At 40.6% G+C, this 20239-nt stretch overlaps 1 protein-coding gene across 8 annotated transcripts in view; it reads right to left on the bottom strand.

The window, feature by feature from the left end:
- Positions 1–20239, bottom strand: part of PLEKHA1 (pleckstrin homology domain containing A1) — a 77693-nt gene that overhangs the window by 34642 nt on the left and 22812 nt on the right. For 7 of the 8 annotated variants that reach the window (XM_038757646.1, XM_038757643.1, XM_038757642.1 and 4 more), the window contains 3 exons: positions 13017–13177; positions 4671–4727; positions 3266–3311 (listed from right to left, as the gene is read on the bottom strand). In XM_038757646.1, the coding sequence (XP_038613574.1) occupies positions 3266–3311; positions 4671–4727; positions 13017–13157 (244 nt within the window). In that variant the 5' untranslated portion in view covers positions 13158–13177. Of the gene's footprint in view, positions 1–3265; positions 3312–4670; positions 4728–13016; positions 13178–20239 lie in introns of those variants that run through there. The other variant, XM_038757648.1, reaches the window with a different exon arrangement.

Here is a 20239-nt window from a genome sequence, read left to right as displayed (position 1 = left end):
ATCTTTGGAATTAACTGGAATTAGAGCTAAGGGGATATACACATGTGCTTCCTATCTTTCCTCTTAAATGACTTAAAGGTGTTGTATCTTCAGTTCAATCAATCAAATCAATAGTGTTTATTGAGCACCTACAGTATGCAGATAACTGTACTAAGTACCTGAGAGAATATAAAAGAAGGAGTAGGCATGAAGCAAAGTGGCCTAGTGGAAAGAGCACAGGGCTGGGAGTCAAAAGTCCTGGGTTCAAGCACTGAAACCACTGAACCCACTACTGAAAGCTCACTTCCTCCAGGAGGCCTTCCCTGACTGAGTGCCCCCTTTTTTCCTCTCCTCCCCATCGCTCCCCCGCCCTTCCCCTTCCCACAGCACTTGTATATATTTGTACATATTACTCTATTTTATTATTTTTATTTTATTAATGATGTGTATGTAGCTATAATTCTATTTATTCTGATGGTACTGACACCTGTCTACTTGTTTTGTTGTCAGTCCCCCCCTTCTAGTCGTTGGGTAGGGACCATCTCTGTATGTTGCCGATTTGTACTTCCCAAGCGCTGAGTACAGTGCTCTGCACACAGCAGGTGCTCAATAAATACAATTGAATGAATGAATGAAAGCACCTACTCCATCACTGTGTGACAATGGGCAAGTCACTTGATTGCTCTGGAACTCAGTTTTCTCACTCATATAATGGAGATGAGATGGATTATGAGTCCTGTCTGGAACGGGGACTGTGTCTCATCTGATAGCCATGTACCTAGCCCAGCACTTACCATGTTGTACGCATTTAATAAATGCCATAATAATTATGATCCCTGATCTCAGAGAGTTTACAGTTACATTAAATGTTCAATTCTGTAGCACTATACACTGAGGCTTTGTTTCACTGAAAAACTGAAGCGCCCCAGCTGAAAACTGGGAGTCAAATGCTGAGGATAAAAGAGAGGGTCTCTTCAAGCAAAAGGTACATAAGGAATGAGAGACGAGGAGGCAAAAAAGAAAAACACAGTTCTGGGTGCTGTAACCTTTAAGCATAACACCAGGCTTTTCAGGTGCAGAATAGGGCCAGGACTGTGGGTCACACATTGGCCTTTTCAGCAACACACGCACTTGTAGGTGAATTTCACTAACAGTGATGCTTCTTTGAATTAGAAAGGACAATTATATAAACCATATATGCTGAAAGAAATCCCATAAGATATGAGACTTGAAAGGCTGCACAACTGTAATGGCCTGGTACTTCAGCCACTTAAAATCCGATTCTTTAGTTTTGGAAAGAGAATAGAGGTTTTAATAGGAAGGAGTACATCGAGTACCCTACACCATTAATTCTTTCAATCGTATTTATTGAGCACCTACTGTGTGCACAGCATTAATCTGAATGAGCCGCCCAATCTATTATTGGTGCTACAAAACAATAGACAGACTGGGCTAAATGGAGAAATCCCGGTCCCCGAGCAGAGCCTTCTAGGTTATCAGGATTTCCAAAGGTAGATTTGAAAACGACAGTGTTGCAAATTCATTTATTCATTCAATCGTATTTATTGAGTGCTTACTGTGTGCAGAGCACTGTAATAAGTGCTTGGGAAGTACAAGTTGGCAACATATAGAGAGGGTGCCTACCCAACAGCATGGCAAGCGTTCCCTGCTCTAGCAACCAGAAGGCAGCCAACGGGGGGCAACTGCCCCTCCCTACAAGGGACAGAGTCCCTTGGTGCAGCAAAACATGGGGACTGCTGTTAATGAAAAAATATTAAATCTGAATGCTTACTGGCAAAAAGGACATCTATTGCCAAACTGTACTTTCCAAGCACTTAGTACAGTGCTCTGCACACAGTAAGCCCTCAATAAATACAACTGAATGAATGAATGATTTCTAACCTGAAAGAGTACAATCTAGGAACTATTTCCCCACATGTCCTTTAATATTAATTTAAATCACATAACTATGTAAATAAAAACAACCTATGATAATAATAATTGTGGTATTTGTTGAGTGCTTACTATGTGCCAAGCATTGTCCTAAATGCTGGGTGAGAGACCAGATAATCTGGTTGAACACAGTTCCCCATGGGGCTCACGGTCTAAGTTGGAGTGGCAAAGGGGAATTTTCTCCCCATTTTACAGATTGGGAAACTGAGGAACCACGATGTTAAATGACTTGCCCACAGTCACACAGCAAGTAGTGGTGGAACTGAGATTAATCAGATCCTTACACTCCCATGCTCTTCTCACTTCTTCTAAATGTTTCCCTTTGTTGTAACTCCCTATGTGAATGAGAGGTTCAATTATAAATCAAGGACTAGATTAAACTCACTTGGTTTTATTGTACTTTCCCAAGTGTTCAGTACAGTGCTCCCTACGATTGACTGATGTGACAGAATTCTTTGCGCAACTGCAAGATAAATGTATTACACGTTTTTAATAACATTGCTAAGAAATACTCTGATAAATCAGAGAAATGAAGTTTAACTTTCCCCCATTTCTGCCAGAATATGGGTTTTACCTGCACATTTTGGCCAGAACACAATTAAGGAATTAACAGTTGTCTTCCGACATGCACCAGTTGGAAGATGTCAAGCAATCGGAAGTAACTGCTTGTATGCATGTGCAGAGTGACAGACACTGCAAGTATCACGGGGGTTTCCGAGAATGTATCCTCCAAATTTCAGAAGAATTGAGAGTGTGATCAAATTTCAGTTAGTGCCAAATGAGAAAAACTGATTAACTCTGTTAAATGAACCATTCAAACTTATTAACCGAGGAGAAAACAGTTTAAGAAAACCGAAAAAAAAGTTAGTCATTATTCATGAGTTATTTAATGTTGAAATAGTAAATGCTTCATTAGTCAAATCCCAGTAACAAAATGAACACTTATTTTTTTGGAGAAGATACTTTTGGATTTAAGACTATCATTTTTAAAAAGCAAATACATGAAATACGGTATTTGGAACTTGATCTCCTGGTACCCAGGAGACTGTCAAAAGACAAAGACAGCCTGGGAAGAAAAACATGGAGAGGAAGACAGAAAGCCCTGACAGAGGATGCAAATCTGACCAATATTAGAAAGATGGACTCTACAGATTAGGTCAAATAAACTATTATAACTCAATCCGCTGCAATTTTTAAAATAATCAGAGTTATAAGCAAAACTTAACTTTAAAAGATAAAATTACTACTAGGGATAAACGATACAGGATTCAAAATATTTGCCTGACTGAGGAAAAAAAAACATGAATAAATGGAGGTATAAACTATCACTTACCAAAGCAGAATTCTGCCTTTGGCCTTAGTTTAGTTGCATCGCTAACCTACAAAGTAAAATGAAATGTGTCAATGTATTTTTTGACAAGCTAAACAGCCAACTTTGTGTAAACTCTAAGTTTTTTCCTAAGCAATTATTCATTTCTGACCGAGGAAATGTAGTTACAACTACAGCTGACCTTTGAAAGCAGTAAAAGCAAAGGAACAATGAAACAAACAAAAATTCAAGGTTCCATCTGTAAGAAGTTAAAAAAAAGTCAATGTTTTGTTCAGGCAGATTTGTTTTTTCCTCAAGGGAAACGTGAGGCGGAGGAGAAAAGCAAACTATTAGCATTATGTCAAATATGTTGATATTTCTGGCTTGGGAAATTTAAGTCCATCACTGATTGCATAAAGCTAGATATTTGAAATCCTCAAGGTTATATTAAAAAGCTATCTTTTTCCCCAACACTTAATTTACGTAAGTTAATTCTGTACTGGTAGGGAAGGAAAAAATAATAATTTTGATGTTTGGAATTTGAGACAGAAGGAGAAATAACAGATCTTTTATTAAACCTATTATTCTTATGCTACTTGGAATCCTTCTTTTCAAATGAATGAACCTCCCCCCTCCCACATACCTACCAAAAATATTGAATCATGCTTCCAAAAGTGCTTCATTCATCTAAAAAAGGCAGACCAAAAAAAGACCTTCTTGCAGATTTAAAAATAAACCTAGCTCTTAAACATCTGTTTAATTACACTTAGTCCATCCCTCCCTCCCTTCCTTCCTCCTGGTAACTCCTGTTAGAGTTGTATTGGAAGCACACAAAGAGCCTTGGTCTGCCGTCGCTAATCTTAGTTCCAGAAGTCAAAGATGAAATTAAAGGGAAAAGAAGCCCTTTGGGAAATCCAAGTTTTCCCAAATGAAATGATCAATGTATTTTCCCCAAAGCAAATTCTTTAATAACAATTTAATGCTTCTGACATTACCTCCTAAATAAGATGAATTAACTACAAATAGCTGAGCACCATGCTTTCAGTTCTTATAAGAAAAGCGCTCAATAAAAATGGCATAAGGGAAAATAAATGTGTTTTTTTCTAGTACATAACTGCTGTAACATCAAATTACGTTTTCTTTTGACCACTCATTCATTCATTCAATTGTATTTATTGAGCGCTTACTGTGTGCAGAGCACTGTACTAAGCGCTTGGGAAGTACAAGTTGGCAACATCAAGTTGGCACTCCATCTGCAAAAAATAACTCACCCACCTTAAATGGATACAATGAAGCATTGTATCTATTCAGAATCACACTGAAATAAGAATAGTATTTAGTCTGTAACCAGAACTATCCACTAATCATAAATATTACATTTGTGGGTAAGAAGGACAATGACAATACACAAGATCCTTTTAATACACACCTTTGAAATATAGGTAAGCTTAATAGCTCCAACAGGCTGTGATCCAGAGGGAAGGTTCTGAAAATAAAAAGTATTGATGTGATATAGTGACACTCATTTAGTTTACTATCACATTGGTGAGCAAATATTCTCGAAATGTTAGTAAGAAATGCAATTCTGAACCATTCTGGAAATCTTTTTGAGCAGCTTTATTTCAAGAGTCTTACCAATTACCCATCAATGCTGTGGTAATTTGTCTACTACAATTCTACTTTTGCCCTGCAACATGATTTTAGGGTTTTAACCATTTTTATATTTCCTAATTTGAGTCCTATTCTTTTCAGCCCAAATTACAATCCAAAACCTTCACTTCACCTCAATCTTGTCTATCTCCCCGCTGACCACTGAGCCAAACCCTGCCTCTGGCCTGGAATAATAATAATAATTTTGATATTTATTAAGCGCTTACGGTGTGCCAAGTACTGTACTAGCTCTGGGGTAGACACAAGAAAATCTAGTCAGACACAGTCCCTGTCCTACATGTGACTCAGAAGGAGAAAGAACAGGTATTGAATCTCCATATCACAGATGACGAAACTGAGGCAATGAGAAGTTAAATGACTTGCCCAAGGTCTCACAGCAAGTAAGAGGTGGAGTCAAGATTAGCATGCTGATCCTCTGATGCTCAGGCCCATGCTCTTTCTATTAAGCCACACTGCCTCTCATGACTATCTTCATAAAAGAAATATTCTGCTTCTGGGTCCCCTACTCATCACTTTATTCTTTTTCCACTTAGGAGCTCGTTTGCTGCCATTACTGCAACAGATGACTCCCAAAACTATCTCGCCAGAACTGACCTCTCTTCCCATCGGCAATATCACATTTCTTCTTGCCTGCAAGACATTGATTTCCCTAGGATGTTCTGCAGGCAGAACCTTAAATTCAATGTCTGAAAGCAAACATCTTCCTTCTCAAACACTCTCCTCCACCTAACTTTCTAATTAAACCACCACCCTCACTGTCACCAAGCCCACAAACTTGGCATTACCTGACTCCTTGCTCTTTCAACTCTTACATTTGCTAAATCATGGTTTTTTTTTCTTCCACAACAATTTTTACATCTGCTCTTTCCTCTCTATTCCATCACCACCCTGGTTCAGGCACTCTTCAAATCCCAGCTAAATTATTAATAGCAGCCTGCCCACTGGTTTTTTGCCTTTGGACTTTCCTTTCTCCAATCTATGCTTCACTCTGTTGCTTTTATCATCTTTCTATAAATGTCATTATGCACACCTCTCCCCTCACTTCAAAAACTTTCAGTGCTTACTCATTCTTCAACAAAAACTCCTGATCATAGACTTTAAGGGACTTCATCAGCTCCTTCCCATTTATCTAATGTCTTCCCACTGAAACTTTACTGTCTGTCCCCCAACTTTCTCATCACTTTAGACACCAGCATTCCCCATCTTACGTGCCTGTAACCTTGGCATTATCCTCACTTCATCTCTCATTCAGTCTGTTACCAAATCCGGTTAAGTTCTTCCTTCACATTATCTGTAGAATCTGCCCCCTTCCTCTTGTTCCAAACTGCTACCATGCTGATCCGAACATTTATCATATCCTGCCTCGACTACTGCCTCGGTCTCCTTGCTGACCTCCCTGCTTCCAGTTTCACCCCTCTCCAGTACATACTGCACTCTGCTGCTTGGATCATTCAAAAAAAAAAAAACAAAACAAAACCCAAAACAAACGAAAAAACATTCTGTACATGTCTGGATTACTGGATTGTACTCTTTCCTGGTGCTTAGTACGGTAAACACTCAAGTAAACACCACTGATTGATTATCCACCCTCTTACGTCCTCTGTAAGACAGAGTTTTCAAAACTAGGCATAGTACTCCAGACGTCGACTTTCCTGTTTTTAATATATTGGTAAAACTGCATTTTTCATTTTAGATATCCTTCCTGATGGCCAGTAATTTGTTGGCCTTTCCCCCTACCATCACTCAATGATTTGAGTGGGCAACATTCCAAGATCTCTTTCCTGAATTTTGACTGAAAGAAAATAACATATACTTTATATCATTTTTTCCTAGATGTACCATCAGCCAATCCATCAATGGTGTGAGTGCTTACTACAAGCAGAGCACTGTACTAAGCATTTGTACTTACTTGATCATACTGCAATTTATCTGCCATTTTTAGTCCACTTTCTCTGCTCCATAAAACCTTACTGCCCTTTACCCTCAAAAACATGGCAATTCATCAACCAGAAGAACTTAGCATCTTTATCAAAATTTGGAGATTTCACTATACTTTGGCATCTCCACACGGATATCCTGCAGGCATCTCAGGTTCAATATGTCTAAAATGGAACTTCTCATCTTCCCTTCCAAACCTATTCCTTGTCATTACAGTCAATACCACCACCATCCATGACCATTGTCCCAGAACCCCACAATCTTGCTATTATCCTAAATTCCTCAAATATCAGGTGTAAAGGCACAAAAGGCTGCCATGTTTTCCTTTGCAGTCCCCGGATTTGGCCCTCCCTCTCCATACAAATGGTCACTATTCTGATCTGGGTGTTTGTCATATCCCAATTAGACTACTGTACGGGTGTTCCCAGCCTTTCTTCAGTCCATACTTCACCTCTGCTGCCCAGGTCACTTTCCTAAAATGTGGGTCGGTTCACAACTCTCTACACCTCAAAAAACCCTCCAATGGTTTCCCATTTCTCTCCACACCTAGGAAAAACTTCAGGCAATTGTCTTAAACACATTCCATGATTAGCTCTTTCCTCACACAACATCCCATCTCAGACTCTTTGTTCCTCCTTAGTTAACCTTACTGTACCTCTTATTTCTCCTGCTTCCAACCCCTTGAACACCCTGAGCCTCCAGCCCCTTATTCGCCCCCTTCTCTCTGCCTGGAGCTCCGTCACACTTCAAGTGCTCAGAACAGTGCATTGTACCCAGTGGTAGCTCAATAAATACCATTACTACTAAATCTGCCAAACTGTGGCTTTTCCCATTTTCAAAGTCTTCCTGAAAACACACTTTCTATAGGAAACACTCCTCAAACTCCACTTTCCCAAGGCACATCTGTCCAACAGCTGCCCTTGGCACTTCTGCATAATCTCAATTTATGATCGTTTAATTAATCTATTTTTTCAAACTCCTGCTATCAGTTGTGGTATCATTATTTCTTTCTGCTCTAAATTTGTGAATAGCTTGTGTTTGTCAGACTCCTAAGATAGATTGAAAGCTCCTTGAAGGCAGGGTCTTTCTGTTTTGCTCAACTGTACAAACAGACTGATTGCATGCTCTTCCAAGTCACTCAAGATCCTCCATAAAACCAGTTGTAGCACTGATCCCACAATTTTCTCTTTCCATTCTTAAAAGTGTTTGCTTACCTCAATCCTCATACATTTTTCTGTCAATGATAGAACATTCCCTTTTATGATTATCCCATTTTTAAATGATTCTGGTGTGGATCATTATCTAACAATTCCCTTCTATTCATAGGCCTACTGGCTATTTTTTCATAGGCTTTTGCCATATTTGAAAATGATAAGGCCTGCCTAGTTCTCAAATATAAATATCGATAATTAGTTACTTAATAATGACAATAATAATGACATTTATTCATTCAGATTTCTTCTGATATTTCATTCTAGGAATATTTGTTTTACAAGAAAACTGATCCTTGTTCTTTATAGTCTATTTGTAAATATTCTGTATGCCTTTCTCCTCCATTAGACTGTCAGTGCCCTGTGGGCAGGAAACCTGTCTTTTGTACTTTCCAAAGGATTTAATACAGGGCCTTGCCCTTAATGTATCGTAACTAATACTGCCATCTGGGTTTCAAGAAGCTGTGTTAGTGCATTAGGTGATTTTCACTCATCAAATTTACCCCAGATTCAAATTTTCTTTTAAGAAATGAAATTAACTTGCAGCTCCAAGAAATTAAACCTACTTTCCACTCATGGGGAAATTCAGACAGCAACCATCGTAATCTCTACTTCTGGTAAAGAGTAACTTCTATGACTAGTATGAGACTTCTGTATTAATTTCCGTTTTAGAGGAAGTTCTGGTTCATTGTGGTTTTAATTTCTTAGAGTAGAAAAATAATATCAATTTTCTCTCTGTAGGGGGGTGAATTTAAAGAAATGTTCTAATTAGACAGGACAAATTGTACACTACATAGATATTTTTCCTTCATTTTTGAAGCTGTTCAATTAATCAACAGCATTTACTGAGCACTTACTGTGCTGTGTGCAGAGTAGCCTTGCCAAGGAGAAAGAGCACAGGCATGGAAGTCAGAGGACCTGGGTTCTAATCCAGGTCTACAGTATAACCAAGAGCAAGTCACTTGACTTCTTGGTGTCTCAGTTTCCTCATCTATACCTGTTCTCCCTCCGATTTATCCACTGTGAGCTCCATGTAGAAAAGGGACTGTGTTCAACTTCATCAAATTGTATCAACCCCAGTGCTTGATATATACTAACTGCTTAAATACATAATAACAATTAAGTACAAAGTGCTTGGGAGAGTGCCCTAAGTCTATGAGGCAAGATCCCGGCACACAAGAATTTTCCAATCTAGCAGAATAATTTACAGACAGGAGAAGAAGTTCTTAAATAACAGAGTATGTAATCTGGTAAGTACAGAAGTACTGAGGTGAGGCAAAAATACTGTGATGATCGTTAAGAGGATGAAATCTGGGGAGAAGAAAAATTAATCAGGGTAAGCTTGGGGAGGTAGAAATTCAGAAGGGCTTTGAAGACAGGGAAAGCAGAAGTCAGGCAGATTTAAAAGGGGAGGTATTTCCAGGAAGAAGAGGATGTGAGCAAAATAGCAGCAGGAGAGATGAGAACCAGACACGGTGAGTAGGATGACTTGAGCGAAACAAAAAGGAAGCTGGGGTTTAGTGAGAGAAGAAAGTAGATATGTAGACGAAACAGATAGTTGGATGCCTTTGGATTTGCCTTTGGTAACCATTGGAGACTTTAGTGTGTCTTCAAACATTTTACTCTGCCCCTCAGCATGTATGTGCCTTCTTTCACTTGTATATATGTTTGTACTTATTTATTTATTTTACCTGTACATATCTATTCTATTTATTTTACTTTGTTAGTATGTTTGGTTTTGTCCTCTGTCTCCCCCTTTTAGACTGTGAGCCCACTGTTGGGTAGGGACTGTCTCTATATGTTGCCAGCTTGTACTTCCTAAGGGCTTAGTACAGTGCTCTGCACACAGTAAGCGCTCAATAAATACGACTGATTGATTGATTTCACTTCCCCATACTACACCTGTGTACGTGACTCTAGGGCACAGTCATATCAATATAGCAGTTTCTGAACCACTGTCTCAGATTCTCGACGACACAGTCTGTTCGGCACTGCTCCCATAGACTGGAAGCACATCCCTGCCTTTGAGCCCGTTGGTGGGTAGAGACCGTCTTTATATGTTGCCGACTTGTATGTCCCAAGCGCTTAGTACAGTGCTCTGTGTACAGTAAGCGCTCAATAACTACGACAATGAATGAATGAATGACTTCTGTTCCTACACCTACAATAACATCTTCAAGCAAGGTGACATGGAATAGGTTGAGCCGGACTGGTGCTGCCGCTTATTCTTGCTGCCCTCTGACAGAGATGGAAAAAGGCTCAGATAGCGTTCCTCTAACTCTGACTTCGCAAACCACACCAAATGAAGAAGCTTGGTGATAAATAAATAAAGATAAATAAAGATGGTGGTGAATTCCACAAGACAGATGATGCTGCTTAGCAATTGCTAGAGTCCTGATCTAGTGATGGTTTCAAATGTCTCTTTTTAAGGTCAGTTAAGGCAGTACAGAAGTCCTAGTGTTGCCTTTTGTACTTTTCCTGAATTTATACTCCTACAAAGCTCTCAAGTGCTCAGCTGAATTTTAATTTGAAGCAACATTTTAAGTCAGGTGGTTCACACGACTACGTTCTTCATAGCTCTGTTCAAATTTTGTATAATGCTTGTCTACAATGGAAAGGAGTGATATTTCCTATTTGTTTACAGTCAGTTATTTCCTCTTTCTTCTAATATTTACTAAACAAACTTGTTTGTCCACCCATCTCTTTCCTCCGTTTTATATGCCCCGTGAGGCCCAGGAGGGACAAGGGACTGGATCTGATCTGCTCGCGTGATATCTATCGCAGAACACAGAAGAGTGTTTGGTACACATTTAGCACTTATCTACCGCTAAAAAAATGATGAAAAACTTATTTCTGAAGCTTATGTTTTTGAAACCCTTTAACTACATCCCAAGTAAATTTTCAAGTCAGAATAACTACTTCAATCTGTGTGGCTCCCCGAACCTTTGTGTCTTTCAGGAGCTATTAAACTATCTGACTCCTAGATAGTTCTCTGCAACAGAATGAAGTATGGACTGGAGAGAGGAAAGACTGGAGGAAGGGAGATCAGAGAGGGGGCTGATGCACGAGTCAAGCCAAGATAGTACCAGTGTCTGGTCTAGCATGATGGTTGTTTGGATGGAGAACAAAGAAAGAATCAAGCAGCAAATGGGCACTGTTCACATTGGGTATTGTGGTTAGGGTTTCCTGTTCTAGTAGGATGCGTTATTACATTTTTTTCAACATACAGAGAAAAAACTATTAATTTTCCTTTGTCTAATTCTGAAGATACTGACATTAAAGCAGTATGACTACTAATAATTTTTTCTTTGTATGGACTTGGAAAATCTGTAAAACCAAAAGCCATCCACCCCGAGTCCAATTTCATATTCACAACCTCACATCTTCTCTCTTATCTGGTTGGGTGGCATTTCTGGGCAGTGAAAGAGGGGTTCTTTCTTTCCTGAAGGTCGGAAGCTTGGAGGAGAGCAAACAGGTGACCAGGAGGAAGGGGACCAGATGACAAGTGATCTTCCCCCTACTTGTGAATTTTAAGGGATCCTGGGTACTAACAACCCCCTCCTCCCATTTCACTTATGAATAGATATTTATACATTATTTGCTTCCTCTACTTGCAACTTAAGTTCTATCTCCCCAACTAAATCAGAAGTTCCTTGAAGGCAGGGATCATGTCTCCTAATTCTATTATACTCTTCCAGGCACTCAGTGCAGTGCTCTTCCCAGAGCAAGGACTTAAATATTATTGATTGACGGGCCTAACTAACTTTACAAAATACTACTAGAGAAGACAATAGGTACTGAGTTTGGACTACAGCACATTGCTCTAAAAATCGCTTTTTGTGAAAATTCCTGAAATTCTAAAATTTAGTTTTAGATGAGTTAGACAGGGAGGTCAGAACCAAAGTGGTGTGCAAATAAACACCTTTCAGACAAACTTGGTTAAAAACTGGCTGCCAGAGAATTAAATGGAAAGAAAGCAAGAAAAACTGCCCAGCCCCGAGGGCAAATGGGTTAGATTGCATAAGTCTCCAAATGGCCATTGGCATCTCTTGGGAGGAGTTTGTTTTCCCTTGCCCAAAGTGGAAGAACTCCATACCACCTCTGGGAGCAGCTGATACTTCCTCAGAAATTACTCTGGGATGAGCCTCAGTCTGGAATGCTTCTTTCTGAAGACCGTATGCTCTCTCTGAACTTTAAGCTCCTTGTGGGCAGGGATCACGCCTACCAACTCTGTTGTAATGCACTTTCCCAAGTGCTTGGTAAAATGCTCTGCACACAGTAAGCGCCCAATAAATATCACTAAATCTTGCTAGCTGCTCTGCTTCCCTGCAGCATGACCTGTTCCAGCCTAGGTCTTCGCAAGAAGTTGTGCATGAGACGGGGTCATTTCCTCTCTTAAATTATGCTTTAGGTAGGTGGGGCTAGGGTGAGCTATTTTGAGACTATTTCAGTCCCAAACCTTTCCCATCTCTCTCCCCAAGCAAAAGCCTCAGGCTCAGGATGTCCATGTGGCAGAGGACATATCAAATGGCTTTTGTAATCAGGAAATCAAGCGTTGCATTGGCAGTTTCACACCTCAGTGCTATAAAATATTCTATAACCCTCTGCATTTTTACCTCTCCATAGTCTTTCCAATTTGTAATCTTAACCAAATCTTTCCTTTGGCCATTATTTTGATCAGGAATCTGACTCAACCATGACTACTGTGATCTTTGCAGGGACAGCAAATGGATCTTGACTAATATCTATACAACCACTTTTCCCTTTAGATAGTTCCGAATATCTGATGGGGGGTGGGGAGAGGAGTTCCTATTTGTTTTATATTTAAATTCAGCTTAGAGTAAATCAGCTAAGCTCCAACAACCTCTCAAAGCAAAAATTTCTGAGTCCGATGAAAACTTAAAAATGCTCTCTGTAAAGGATTTCCCCTAAATTATTTATACAATTCTACTGACCTGTGGATTATCCATGTACCACACCAGACTATCTTCTCTGGTGTCCAGTATGAAGTACCTCCGCAGAAACTTGCCACTGTTTTCATTTTCTTCAATGTCTAGAAAGCCACAGATACGATTCTGGCGATCAACATAAGGCATTTCTGAGCCGGAACATTACACTGCAATACAAAAGTCAGAACCAATGAGTTACTTATGAAGGAGGTTTGGAATAACAGTATATTAGTTTTCCCTTATTGGTATCAGAAAGATATACCAATGTATTCAAAACAGCTAAATCCATCAATCAGTGGTATTTATTGAGTGCTTACGGTGTGCAGAACTGTACTAAACGGTCTAAATGAACAATAAATTGACTTACATGCAATTTCAATTGTTACGTGGAAAATATAAACAGCCCTGGGAAAGAGGGGAGAATTCTGACAAAAATGCAACGGAAATTCAGGGATAACTAAAATTACTTTAATGTACAGAATGAAATTATGCAATATGCAAGGCATAAAACCTAGTGATGAGAAAAGAAAAAAATGTACTACTGTGAACTATTTTTCAACTTCTTAAATATCCCATTCCAATTTTAGTACTCTGATCTTATTTACGTATTAACATAGTTTCAGAATTAATAATGGTGACAAGGGGACACAGGAGGAAAGGTATATGGGGGTGACAAATGAACGGTTTGCCCTCAACTAGATGATTGACCTGACATGCATCATACTGTCGGGTTGGCCAAGTTCAGTGCAACCTCTGGACTCGCTGACCTCATTTGACAAAATTAATCACGCCAGATGATTCAGGAGAAGAAAGCAGCTTGCCTTAGTGGAAAGAGCATGGGCCTAGGAGCCAGAGGACCAGAACTCTAATCCTGGCTCTGCCACTTGTTTTCTGTGTGACCCTGGGGAAGTCACTTTTCTGCACCTCAGTTTCAAATGTAAAATGGGGATTCAACACTTAGACTGTGAGTTCCATGTGGAAACAGGAATTGTGTCCAACCTGATTAACTTGTATCTACCCCAGCGCTTAGAACAGTGCTTGACACATAGTAAACACCTAACAAATCTGTTGAAAAAAAGGAAGAACCTCCTACAAGACCAGAAATTCTAGCATCCCTAATCCAATCAGCCTCCTACGAGGGATTAAAACTGTACCTCAGTGAATCTGGCTTTTGAACACCCACCAGAGCCCACTGTGTTAATCACATGGGAGAATACTTAGACTGGGAGTCCCATGTGGGACATGGATAGAGACCGATCTGATTATCTAGTATCTGCCCCAGCAAAGCAGTGTGGCATAGTAGATAGAACATGAAGTCAGGGAGTCCGACGGACCTGGGTTCTAATCCCAGCTATGCCACTTTTCTGCTTTGTGACCTTGGGAGCCCTATGAGGGACAGGGACTGTGTCCAACCCAATTTGCTTCTATCTATTCCACCTCTTAGTACAGTGCTTGGCACTTGGTAAGCACTTAAATACCACAATTTTTATTATTATCAATATTATTGTGCTTGACATCCCTGCCCTCAAGGAATTTACAATCTAGCTGGGGAGACAGACATTAAAATTATACTAGGAGGAAGAAACAGAGTATTAAAATATGTATCAAGGTGGCAAAGAAGTGGCAATGGGGAAATGATATGGGGAAAATGAATCAGGAGAAGCCTCCTGGAGATATGATTTCAAAAACGTTTTGAAGATGAGCAGAGTTCATTCATTCATTCAATCGTATTGAGCATTTACTGTGTGCAGAGCACTATACTAAGCGCTTGGGAAGTACAAGTCGGCAACATATAGAGACTGTCCCTACCCAACAACGGGCTCACAGTCTAGAAGGGGGAGACCGACAACAAAATAAAACATGTACACAGGTGTCAAAATCGTCAGAATAGAATTAAAGCTAAATGCACATCATTAACAAAGTAAATAGAATAGTAAATATGTACAAGTAAAATAGAGTAATAAATCCATACAAATATATACAAGTGCTGTGGGGAGGGGAAGGAGGTAGGGCGGTGGGGTTGGGGAGGAGGAGAGGGAAAAGGGGGCTTAGTCTGGGAAGGCCTCTTGGAGGAGGTGAGCTCTCAGTAGGGATTTGAAGGGAGGAAGAGAACTAGCTTGGCAGATGTGCGGAGGGAGGGCAATTCCAGGCCAGGGGAAGGACGTGGGTCGGGGGTCGACGGTGGGACAGGGGAGAACAAGGTACAGTGAGAAGGTTAGCGGCAGAGGAGCGGAGGGTGCGGGCTGGGCTGTAGGAGATGTAGGAGAGAAGGGAGGTGAGGTAGGAGGGGGCAAGGTGATGGAGAGCCTTGAAGCCGAGAGTGAGGAGTTTTTGCTTGATTTGCGTGTTGACAGGCAGCCACTGGAGATTTTTGAGGTAGGAGGGGGAGAGGGGATGGAGAGCATTTGTCTGGGAGGATTTTTCTACAACCTGAAAAACTGTCTTACTAATTGTCAAAACTCTACTAAACTGAGCATAATCCGAACATAGTTTATACCCATAATCATAAACTGATGAAAAATATTGATTTTACTGAAAACCTCCTGAGGCCAGATCGGTTCTACCAACTCTACTGCACTGTTCTCTCCCAAGCACTTAATACAGTAAATGCTCAATAAATACCACTGTTTGATTTATTTAAGCCACTTTCGAGGATATGAGAATATCTGGAGCAAAAAAGCAAATCATTCTCAAATTCATTTAAAATGTTTCAGTTCATAATTCACCCTCCCTTAGATTCACCAGTCTCATCTTTGGTGATTAAAGCATAGATTTGCTCAACTAAAGGACGTTTTCTTAATCCTATTACAGTTTCCATACACAGAAGGTATGCCCATGACTTTACACTGGGCTAGGCTGATGCACTACCAGAACAACTGAAGATGGAGACGGGGCATTCTGCGAGAGATGTGTCCATGGCATCACTGTGGGTCGGAGACGCCTCGACGTCATAAGACGAGGCCTGCCTTACAAGAGACTACGGGTGATAAAATTTGGAATTGCCATAAAGAGCAATAGAGGAGTTTCATCTGCTGGGGGAGGGATTCTCTCTCACATGCAAGAAAGGTGTGGTCCTGATTTTGCTTGCTCATCACCAGTTCACCAAGTTGAAACACCCAAAAAATACTTTTAGAAAATGATTTTTCATAAGCCTGGAGCAACACATATTGGTTTCTCACTCAAGGAACAGAAAAAGAAATGGCAGTAGTGCTGTTCTAAAATCACTGGGTTTGATACATTAGAAGCAAGTAGAGCAGTCCCCAACCCACGAGAGCAGTCCTGTTAAAAAAAATAAATAAAAATACTTCAAAATTTGAATGGCCTAGGAAAGAATGGAAACAGAAAGATGCAGCATTGCAATTGCATGCACATGTTCTGAATCATGAGTTCATTGCAACAATCTTCAACTCTTGCTTATAAAAAATACATTTAAGCTGGACCTATAATGACAATTGTCATTTCGGTATCAAAGGCTTTGGTGAAATTAATAAGGCAGTGTAAAATGTAAATTCTAAACATCTTATTAAAAGAATATTTAAGCTGGCATTTGGCCATTTTAGGAGATTAAAAATACCATTCACTAACCTTTAAGATTAGAATAAAACACAGAAGGTGTGACATGAAGTTTGTAAATAAGACCAAATAAGAGACAGAAGTGCAACTGGCTCAGCTACAAGTTTAGAGATGCTTTGAAAAACCTCATGGCAGAAAACCAATGCCAAAGACTGCAATTTCAAATTTACAATCCGTGGGTGAAAACTCCTGATGGTAAAAAATTGCAACCTGCTCTTACACCCACTTCATCAACACAGAGAAAAAGCCTAAAAGATTACTGGTCCAACCAAAATCTTGATTTAATGTTTGCCACAATAAGTAAAGGAAAAATAAGAACTAAATGCCGATTATGTCTCCCCGTACAAATTACCTGATGCCGAGTATCAATCGACATCCACGTATAAATTTTTAAAATGCCATTTCAAACAAGTTAACACGATTTACCAGCTGCCTATTTGTAAAACTGACTACGCTTTTCTCCCTTCAGACAGTCTACATAACTGTCCTCCAGCTTCAAGGATGATGTAACTGACAGTGATATTTTGGCAGGGAGAGTGGATGTAGCTGTTGAAATTCAAATGGGACTGAAATCCTTCCGAAACAAGTGCAATAGTATTTACTGAGCACCTACAATGTGCCGGGAACTGAACTGAATGCTTGTGAAAGAACAAAAGCTGGTAGACACAAATACTGTCCTATAGGGACTTACAATCTTGTACGGAGACAAATACTAAAATAACTTAAAAAGGTGGAAAGTAGACAGGCAGGTAAGCACTTAAATAACTACTTCTACTAAAGCACTTTCTGCGTATAAGCTCTTTGTGGGCATGGAATATGTACCAACTCTGTTGTACTGAACTCTCCCAAATGTTTAATAGTCAGTCAGTCAATCATTTATTGAGTACTTACTGTGCACTAACTAAGCACTGTACTAAGGACTTGGGAGAATACAATGTAACAGACACATTTCCTGCCCAAAACCAGAGTAGCATGGCTTAGTGGAAAGAGCTCGGGCTTGGGAGTCAGAAGTCGAGGGTTCTAAGCCCGATTTTGCCACTTGTCTGCAGTGGGACCTTGAGCAAGTCACTTAACTTCTCTGTGCCTCAGTTACCCATCTGTAAAATGGGGATGAAGACTGTGAGCCCCACATGGAACAACCTGATTACCTTGTATCTATCCCAGCCCACAGAACAGTGCTTGGCACACAGTAAGCGCTTAACAAATGCCAACTATTATTATTATTATGTGCAAAGCGCTATACTAAACACAAGGCTTGTTATGGGCAGGGAACATTTCTGCTAATTCTGTTGTATTGTACTCTTCCAAGTGCTTAGCACAGTGCTCTGCACATAGTAAGCACGTGGCCTAGTGGGTAGAACACAGGCTTGGGAGTCAGAAGGACCTGGATTCTAATCCCAGCTCTGCCATTTATCTGCTGTGTGACCTTGGGCAATTCACTTCACTTCTCTGTGCCTCAGTTACCTCATCTATAAAACGGGGATTAAGACTGTGAGCCCCACGGGGGACAGGGACTGTATCCAACCCAATTTACTTGTATCCACCCCAGTACTTAGTTCAATGTCTGGCACACAGTAAAGTCTTAACAAATACCACAATTGTTAAATACCATTGACTGATTGATGGGGTGTTGTCTACCAACTCTATTAAATTGAACTTTCCCAAGAGCTTAGCACAATACTCTGCACACAGTAAACGCTCAATAAATATCACTGACTGACTGACTGGATGAGGTATGGACCCCATCTCTGGCCAAGGAGCTAACAGTCTAGGAAAAAGGTGCGGAGGCGGGGTTGATGAAAGGCATGTAAGGAAAGTGAAACCAAAATACAAGTGACAAAGAGCGCTATAAATATGAAAGGAGCAGCAGGATTTCAGGTCCCTCGGAGCTCAGACTAACAGTCACAGGCGTCACAGCTGTGCTTAAGGCGGTGACCTACTGAACATCCTAAAGCTTCAGTAGGCGGGCAACTGCTGCTGCCCACCTGCATCCTCCGAGGCTGGAGCAAGAGCCGGTGGGAGTCCAGGTGGCATAATGTTAAAGCAGGGTTTCTCTTATGTAGCTAGGCCCCAGAGGTTGGGTATTAGAGGAGTAGAGGACGGCCCATACTGCTGCCACTGGTCAAATCCCTAATTCTGCCACTCCAGCTCTTGGCTTCAAACTCCCAGGCTGAGAACTGAAAACAGACCTTTCTAAGGTGGAGGGAGAGAGGGACAGAGACAGAGAGAGAGAGAGAGAGAGTGTGTGTGTGTGTAATGGATGCACGAAAGAGAGAGTATGATGGTATGGAAAGGGTCTGTAGCCTCAGAGCACACTCCCCTCTTTGCAACACAGAACAAAGTCTGAAGAGCAGGGCATAAACCAATTAATAGCATTCATTGAGCTGTGTGCAGAGTACTGTCCTAAATGCTTGGGAGAGTACAACATAACAATATAACAGACACATTCCCTGCACACAGTGAGCTTACAGTATAGAGGATTATGCTTGACCTCCTTACCTTTCCCACCAAGGGTTCAAGGGAACCCTACTGACAACTGGCAGGGAATGAGTCTGCTAATTCTATTGTATTGTACTCTTTCAAGCACTTAGTATACCTCTCTGCATGAGGATGGAGATGATGGCATTTGTTAAGCACTTACTATGTGCCAAGCACTGTTCTAAGCACTGGGGGAGATACAAGGTTATCAGGTTGTCCCAGGTGGGGCTCACAGTCTTAATCCCCATTTTACAGATGAGGTAACTGAGGCACAGAGACGCTAAATGACTTGCCCAAAGTCACACAACTGACAAGTGGCGCAGCGGGGATTAGAACCCATAACCTCTGAAGCCCAGGCCCGTGCTCTTCTCACTAAGCCATGCTGATTCTCTAGTAGGTGCTCAATAAATACGATTGATTGATTGATAATAATATGTCCAAATATAGTGAGGCTGATGAGATCACTATACGTTCAATAATCCCTTCCCAACTGCGTAAAAGTAAAAACCCCTTGATGTGTTTGAAGCCCAAGTTGAAGACGCTAGCTCTATTTCTGATTTTGCATCTCACAAGAATGTTCTTCTTGAACTCCTTAGGAAAGCTGTTCCAATTCTGAATGTTTCCTGCCAGTTAGATCTTTTGTTGTTATTATGCATCTCACTGTCCCAGGGCCTGTCTGCCCTGTAACAACATCTGTAACACATTTATACTATGAAATGCATTGTATTAAACATGGAAAAAAGTCCTGGCGATATTCAGATCCAATCCCTGACCTACATGGGATTTAAAACAAGAGGTCAAGGAACCACAGTAATAAAACTGAACAGTGCAATCTCTTAACTGCCGCAGACGGCACAACTTTCCCAATAGTCTAAATGTTGGGAAAGCGGGAATGGCTCCCACAATTTTGGGCAGGAAGATGGAAGAGGAAGATTATGGTTGAAGAGGCCCTCAGAGAACCCCCTGCAGAGCCCAGAACTCAACTGCTTATGAAACTTCTGGAACTGCTGAAAAAATGTTTTAAGGCCTTGGAGAAAGCTGAACACCACAACTATTCTTGCATACTGTCAGTTCAGTCTGTAGCTCAATCCATTCTCTATATTATTCCAAGATCACCTGGGGTTTTGGGATTCAACTTTCTACTTTTTTTGTCTATCCATTAAATATGTACTGCCAGA

The sequence above is a fragment of the Tachyglossus aculeatus genome, chromosome 16 (genome assembly GCF_015852505.1).
Source record: "Tachyglossus aculeatus isolate mTacAcu1 chromosome 16, mTacAcu1.pri, whole genome shotgun sequence".
Classification (NCBI taxonomy): Eukaryota; Metazoa; Chordata; class Mammalia; order Monotremata; family Tachyglossidae; genus Tachyglossus; species Tachyglossus aculeatus.
This window is presented reverse-complemented; position numbering and strand designations above follow the sequence as displayed.